The sequence below is a fragment of the Phyllostomus hastatus genome, unplaced genomic scaffold (assembly GCF_019186645.2).
Source record: "Phyllostomus hastatus isolate PE091 unplaced genomic scaffold, TTU_PhHast_1.1 phas_contig_210, whole genome shotgun sequence".
NCBI classification, from domain to species: Eukaryota; Metazoa; Chordata; class Mammalia; order Chiroptera; family Phyllostomidae; genus Phyllostomus; species Phyllostomus hastatus.
The window spans coordinates 11,303,501-11,310,711 of record NW_025333737.1 but is presented as its reverse complement, the minus strand read 5'-3'; the positions used below and the strand labels follow the sequence as shown (position 1 = coordinate 11,310,711).

At 42.8% G+C, this 7,211-nt stretch overlaps 1 protein-coding gene and 1 pseudogene across 4 annotated transcripts in view; one reads left to right on the top strand and one right to left on the bottom strand.

Annotated features, from left to right (window-relative positions):
* Positions 1-445: 445 nt before the first annotated feature.
* Positions 446-7,211, bottom strand: part of LOC123816719 (ABC-type organic anion transporter ABCA8-like) — a 65,825-nt gene continuing 59,059 nt past the window's right edge. For all 4 annotated transcript variants that reach the window (XM_045835873.1, XM_045835872.1, XM_045835871.1 and 1 more), the window contains 7 exons: positions 7,013-7,088; positions 6,845-6,939; positions 4,912-5,031; positions 4,560-4,700; positions 2,882-2,961; positions 1,497-1,552; positions 446-1,357 (listed from right to left, as the gene is read on the bottom strand). In XM_045835873.1, the coding sequence (XP_045691829.1) occupies positions 1,259-1,357; positions 1,497-1,552; positions 2,882-2,961; positions 4,560-4,700; positions 4,912-5,031; positions 6,845-6,939; positions 7,013-7,088 (667 nt within the window). In that variant the 3' untranslated portion in view covers positions 446-1,258. The remainder of the gene's footprint in view (positions 1,358-1,496; positions 1,553-2,881; positions 2,962-4,559; positions 4,701-4,911; positions 5,032-6,844; positions 6,940-7,012; positions 7,089-7,211) is intronic.
* Positions 5,051-6,832, top strand: LOC123816721 (annotated as a pseudogene).

Genomic DNA, 7,211 nt, shown 5'->3' with positions numbered 1-7,211 from the left:
TGAGTGTGATTCTTCTTTTCTTCCCAGCACAAGGTGAATAGACAGACCTCCCAAGAGCCTGGGCAGTCAGTCAGGGGAGAGGTGCCCTCCAGAGCAGAATTATTTGGGATGCTAAGAATTTTCTGAAAGGGATGAAAGGGTATGCAAAGAAAGCACTGGTAAGAAAGCTCAGAGAGTCATCTCACCACTAGGAAAATCTTACGTTTTATGCATGGTAAGCTCAGCCAGTAGTTGTAGGTGATTTTTCTAGGAAATATTTCTGCTTGCCACCACTTTTTACTTCCTTAATAATGGTGTGGTGTTTTCTTCCTTTAGGTTCTGGTAGCACATTGATGAAAGCAGCAAACTCGCTCTTATATTAGAAATGATTTTCAGTTGAATTACAATACACTCGTAAGTTGGAGGCCAATGAGTTGAAGAAAAGGACACATGAAATTAAAAAAAAAACTTTTCTAAACGACACATATAAGATTTATTTTATCTTTTCTACCAACATGGTCGTTTGACTTATTTATGTTTATCAACCTTCTGAGATGAAGTGGCAGATATCCATAAAAGATCAATTACAATATAAGCAACTTTAGTAAAGATTTAAAAATACAATGAAAATAGGATTTTGCTGGTTTATAGAAATAAAAAAGTATAATAAATTCCTAATAGCCAGTTTGTAGTCTTCCAGTCTGTGTCTGTATGATTGATAGTGTTACCAGAGGATATGTTATCAAATACATTGATATCAGATATTACAACCAATGATGTTTTAATATTTTTAGTCAGAAGAAAATACATTAAAATTTATTTCAGTAAGTATGGTACTTTTTGACACACAGTTACTTAAATAATTACTAAAATATCAGCTTTACAAAGTAAAGCCAAAGAGTAAATATATGGATTTTTCAATCCACGTTAGAAAAAAAAGCTTTTACATCTCCAACAACAAAAAAATTAAACAAAATTTATATATCATATTCAGAGACTGAAACTATCTTATGGAAGTAAGTTTATTTATTCAGCATTAGGCAGAAAAGTGGGGTGAGGGAGACCTGCAGAAACACAGAGGCCGGGCCTGGCGGGGAGGCGCAGCCAGGCCCCCAGTCCCTGCTGTCACTGCACTTGCCTAGCGCTCACGCCGCACCACCACACCCAAACCCGGCCAGTGTCTACTGGGCAGGTTCTAAAAGTAAACATTGGTGCTAGAAACAGAAATGTCTTAAAAAACAGCCACAGGCTTGGACAGTGACACAAGGCACTTGGGGCTTCAAGGCTCTTCCTGCAGCAGGAGCTTCTGCCTCAGAGAAGGGTGAAGTTCCTCATCAAAATTCTCCAGCTCCTGCTCCTTGGACAGCTCCAGGAAAACCTGAAAGGGGATAAGAAATAGAGAGAGGGCATGGGGGGAGTCACACTGCTTCCTGTAGTTCCAAGAGAGTGAGAAGTGTATCACTTGTTGTACATTTACACCCCATGGAGGACATAAAATCACACTAAAACGGACCCACCTGCTCCAGGGTGGACTGCGAGAGGCTGTACTCCTCCAGGTCGAAGGTCTGTTTAACTGCAGAAGGAGAAACGTGCATGAGGGGTTTACATGTTTTTATACACAGGTGGTCTTAGAAGTCAGCACAGAATACAAATAACGATTTTTAAAAATGTTCAATAAAAAGATTAAGACAGTAATCGCCGATGGTTTAAGTACAGCATCCAGCTAAAAGAACTCCAATGCACTCACGAAGGTTTGAGGAAAAGGTGCCAGTGTTATGCCTGTATGTTGCCCAGGTTTTGAGATCTCTGTGTAAGGGAGAAAGCCGTGCTGAGGCGGCTTCCTTCCCTGCAGGTGAGCCAACATTTTCCACGTTCCGCACAGGAAGAGGTGGAAGACAGATACGTTTTGAAAAGGGTCACATCAGAAGATTATAGAAAAAGATGTCTGTGGTTTTCTAGGAAACAGGTCATCCTCAACTTCTTTCCATCAATGCAGTGTGAACCAAATCGAGTTGAAATCCCTTCTCCTTGACCAAAATGGACTGGAAAGGGTACTTAGAGCCCCAATAAGAGCCCAGCAGACTGGAAATATGCCACCAACAGTACCAGATGGGAAATATATCAGAGAGGGTACTGGCTAGTACTGGCCACAGTGCCAATCTGGGGAGTGCTCACACGTGGGGGGCGCTCTGCTCAGGGAATGGAAAGCAGAGGCGTCACTGTGATCACAGATGCTATCATCAGGAGTAAGAAGAGCCTTCTAGAACCAAGAGACTTGAATCTCTTCCTGAGGGAAGGTGATAAGCAAGCAAAGATGTTGCTGAGTGGTGACAATGAAAGAATACAGGGAGGAAGTTCCAGCTAGCACAGGGGAGAGTGGCAGAGGTCATGGTTCTAGATGGCAAGGACAAAGTGAGCCTGGTGATGACAGATGCAGTGTGGTCAGTTTTGAAGTGCAGCAGACCTAAGGAGATAATCTTAATGACCAGACAAGAGGTCAGTTTCTTAATAGAGAGCCCAAGACAAAAAAATTCAAGTCCACATAAAATTTAATTTGAAATATGTGAGCACCAATATTCCAAAAGAAAGTATTCTTCTTAAATGCACATATGACTGAGGTTTGATTTAGCCTGTACCAGTACATACACAAAAAGTCATGGAAAAACCCCAGAAAGCAAGAATAAAACCCCAGATAGCAAGAATAAAAGTCCCATTACTCCAACCCCACAAACACTCACAATTCCTCCACTTCCTTGATATCATGCTCCTAAAATTCCATTTGAGATTTTAACTTTTGAGTTTAACACATTATATCACATTGCATTTTTGTCATGAAGATGGATTATTTTATGATTTGAAATGATCTGCTTTCAGGCTCTATTTCAAAGCATATCACTCTTACCCTTCTCTAATTTGAAGAAAGCTTGGGCTAAAGGTCGCACGTCTTCCACCGGCAATTTATAGACCATCAGAGACGAGTACCTGGGGGAGGAGGGGAGACAGGCTGATACCACCTGCGACAGATGTGAACGGACTCAGACATCTCCCTGGTCTTTATTTCTCTAAGTGTGGTTTGGCGCAGGTGAAAGACATCGGGTGAATCCATAGCAGTGGAAAAGAGGCAGCTCACAAAGAAAACCGGGGATGGGAGTCAGACTCAGGCAGTTTAGTGTTCTGGGTCCCTTGAATGGAGGTGATGAGTGGGGATGGTGCCAATTGCCAAAGTTACCTTCTACCTTACTTTCTAAGCTCCGCACGTACTCCTCAGCTTCGTCCTCCAACCAGGCCCTGACCCCATGTAGTTTCTTCAAGTTTCCCAACTCGGGTGGAAATCTAAGTCTATTCTCCAGAGAATTCATACTTCTCCCACCTTCCCCCACCACCTCCTACTCAAACTGCATCCCTAATGCAGGATAACATAATTGAGTCTCTGATTAGGAAACTAGAAATCTCTAGGAATTCAAGCCCCAAAGAATGTCCAACAACCATTTTTAAAATAATTTGTTTCTTGGATAAATTTTTCTTCTCATCAGGAAGATTTAGACTTCATTTCAGAAGGTAGTATTTCATATATTTATGGAGCAATCATTCTCATCCATCCTGCTCATTCCCTGTGCCTCTGTGACATATTTCTAGTTAGTCTTGGGCTGCACATTGAGTTATAGCATTGCTTTTATATTTATACTCCACTGTAGATTTATATTTTTTGACCTTGACATTGTGGCTTATTTCTCTTCTCTGTTTTCACCCCTAACTCATAAATTATCTGTCTTCTGCAGTAAATTCCAGGGTTAAAAATAACCCTAAGGTTAACCTTTGCACTTTTCTAGTGTACTACTTTTATGAGGATTGTTCCATGATCAGATTCTACATAAAATCAGAAATATTAATATATTTGAGATAATCAGTTTTACATCCCTGTTCTGCCACTTATTAGCTATCATGTGATCTAACCTATCTACCAATTTCCTATCTATAAGGGTAATAATTCCATTTATTAAGGTCCTTGTAAAGGCCAGACTATCACAACACCCCCTCTTTAAAAAGATTTTTTAAATTGTTATTCTATTACAGCTGTCCCAATTTCCCCTCCTGCCTCCCTCCACCCATCCCACCCCCCAACCCCCAGATGATTCCCACACTGTTGTCCATGTCTGTGGGTCGTTCATAGATCCTCTTTATATAGTCCCTTCCCCTTTTTCCCACTATTATCTCCCTTCTGGTCACCATCAGTCTGTTCCCGTGTACAGGCATGGAAACATGGAACAGGGTGACAATGCCCTTTTGAAATCATCTAATTTTTCACTGGAATACAGAATCTACTTTAGAAAGTCTCAGTGAGGATTAAACAAGATAACCTAAGACCAGGACAGTACCTGGCACACAGTAGGACCACACCATGCAACATCAGCTTTTACATCAGTTCTTCTCTAGTTTACTTTCTGCAATATCCAACAAATCATTTATTTCTTTTAGGCTTCCTTTTGGGCCATATGCGGATTCGAAGGACTACAAATCAATGAGCCTGACAAGGAAAAGTTAACTTTTGATACCAGATCAAAGCCAGCCACCATCTTTACCTTTCCTGCCGAGCAGCCTGGGGGAAAAACCTCAGAATTTCCGAGTGGAGGGCCTCCACCTGCGTGGGAGTCTTCAATTTCATCTCTAGCAGGTAATCCTTGCCAAATTTGCTCTTCAGGTGTTGGATGGAACCGATACATCTGGAAGGAAGGAGGAGGTCATAATAGAAAGAGAAAAAAGGCGCAGGATGCAGTGTTTGAGATTGATGATTCTCTGCTAGCGCTGTCTCAGGGCTTCACTGGTGGACCCTGGTGATGTGGTTCCAGTTATTCACAGTGTCCTCTCTGCCCACAGACAAACTCTTCCAGCCGTGCACCTGGGGGTCAAGGGTGCACTTGGGCAGACACCCACCTCAGCCTTCCTGACACCATGATGGCCACGCGGTCACACACGGCCTCAGCCTCTGCCATGTAATGGGTGGTCAGGAGGATGCCCCTTTCCGTGTTTTTAACGGTAGTCCGGATCGCCTGCCTAAATTGCCAAGAGAATATTTGCAATTAAGGAAGTCATTGAATTAATCAGAGAAGAGAATTTTCAAGTGGCATGAATGTGAATAATTAGCGAAAAGAGATTAAGCAAGGACAGGTGGGAGGAGGAAGGGCAAGCCAGGTGAGAGCTGTTACACTGGAGGCAGGCATTAGCAGAGGGGAGTTCACCGAATGCAGCATTTATCATGAGGTTGTGTTGAAAGAGAAATGCTGAGCAAGAAACTGTTTGTGAAGAGGCTGTGCAGAGGGGGACAGAGCTGTCATAACCTGGTAGGAAAAAAAGTGCACAAGGAACATACATGAGAACTTCAGGAACCCTCCTTCTGCCCCCACCTGTGCATCCTAGTGAGAATTACCATCCTCATGAGAACTATGGGACGCTGTGTGATTGTGTCGTAATGTGTCACAGAGATGCACCAGAGCTACCTGAAAGATCAGTCGAGCGATTACAGTACTCAGACTGAGCATGCTGGAGGCCTGACAGTGATTATTTTTCCTTCAATGAAAAATGGTTGGGAAGTATTATCTGGGTAAGATTTTTTCTTTTTTGGCAAAGCATTGGTTATACTAATGATAGTGAAGTTCTATTAAGAAATAGTTTAAGGGAGCAGTGGTCGCCTTGCTTTCTGGTAGAGGTGTGGAGTGGTGGCTGCAGCCTCTGGGCTGGGGTGACCCACGCTGTTGGTGGGAGCCACGGCCAGCACAGGGTGAGCAGGCAGACCGACCACTGCTGCTGCGGGATTGGCTGGCCGCTATGTTTCACAAGCCATGAAGCACATGGAGCCTCAAGTCGAAGAAGTTTTTCCAAAGTCTACCAAAATCTGCCTTCAGTGGTGGCTATTACAGAGATGGGTCTGAACCCAATATGACAAAATGGGAAGCAGTGTTAATGTCAAGTCTAAGTTCTCTTGCCAATAAAGGAAAAGTAAGAGATGCTCTTAGACAAATTATGCTTTTAAATCCCCCAGACAAGGGAGGATCACCTTATACAGAAGCCAAAATCAACAAAGCGAAAGACTTACTAAAAGATCAGGCTGAAAAGTGAAGTAAATGTATGATGAATGTATGTATGGTGAATGAATGTATGTATGGATTTTATGAATGTATGATGAATGTATGATGAATGTATGATGGATTTTAAATTCTTTTTAGTTATATATATGAGCACCAGCTTTTTATAATAAGATGTTTTGAAGCTACAAATATGTTTTGAAGCTTTAAAGAGGACTCTGCAGAAACTAAGTTAAAGCCTTGGTATAAGCTCCTTGTTTAAATTTGAGGATTTTAAATCAGATTATAGAATATTTGAGGATTAGTGCTTAATAATACAGATAAGCACATACTATTGAAGAGAATATTGTTCATTACTCAGTTGGCAGATAATTTGGTCCTTACTTCAAGGCACAGAGAACATGAAAGTCTCAGCTCTCAAGGAACCCCAGTCTAATGGGAGCCTGATGAACCAATTGGTAATTAAAATACAGTGTGACAAATATTATGATGGAATCACCACAGGCTGTTAGAGTAGACTCATCTCATGGGGAGGAAATGCTGTCAAGGTGCAGAGAGCTGGCTCAGCTGCTTGGAACTGTGAATTTAAAAGTGAATGTAGCCACATCTTTGACCTAAGAAATGGATGTAATCAGTATGTGTATCATTGACAAAATTCAGATTCCATACATTAAAAACTCAATAGAAAAGAAAACAGTTTAAGGGACAATTTTTACAGTAGTAAAACAATTCACAGATTGCCTGCAAGGCGTCCACACTGGCCCCAACCAGGCTGGCCTCCTCACCACATCTGCTGCTGCCCCTCGGGGTCCATGCCCGTGGACGGCTCATCCAGCAGCACCACTGACGGGCTTCCCAGCATGCTCAGCGCGAAGCACAGCTGGAACGGGAGGAACAGCACGTCTGGCCCTGATCTGTGGGCCGCCCAGAGTAACACCGAGCCCTGCCCCTACCTTTCTCTTGATTCCCTGGGATAAGGTCCTCACGGGCTGCTTCTGCTGGTCCTGCAGCTTGAGCGTCTCCACCAACCTGCAGGAGACACAGTGGAGCCTTATGGGTGTCTTGACGATGAGGAAACTTGATGGGAGAACGGGGCCATGCAGGACCAAGATGGAGAGCAGAGTTCAGAAATGTGGTTTTGAAAATAGACGC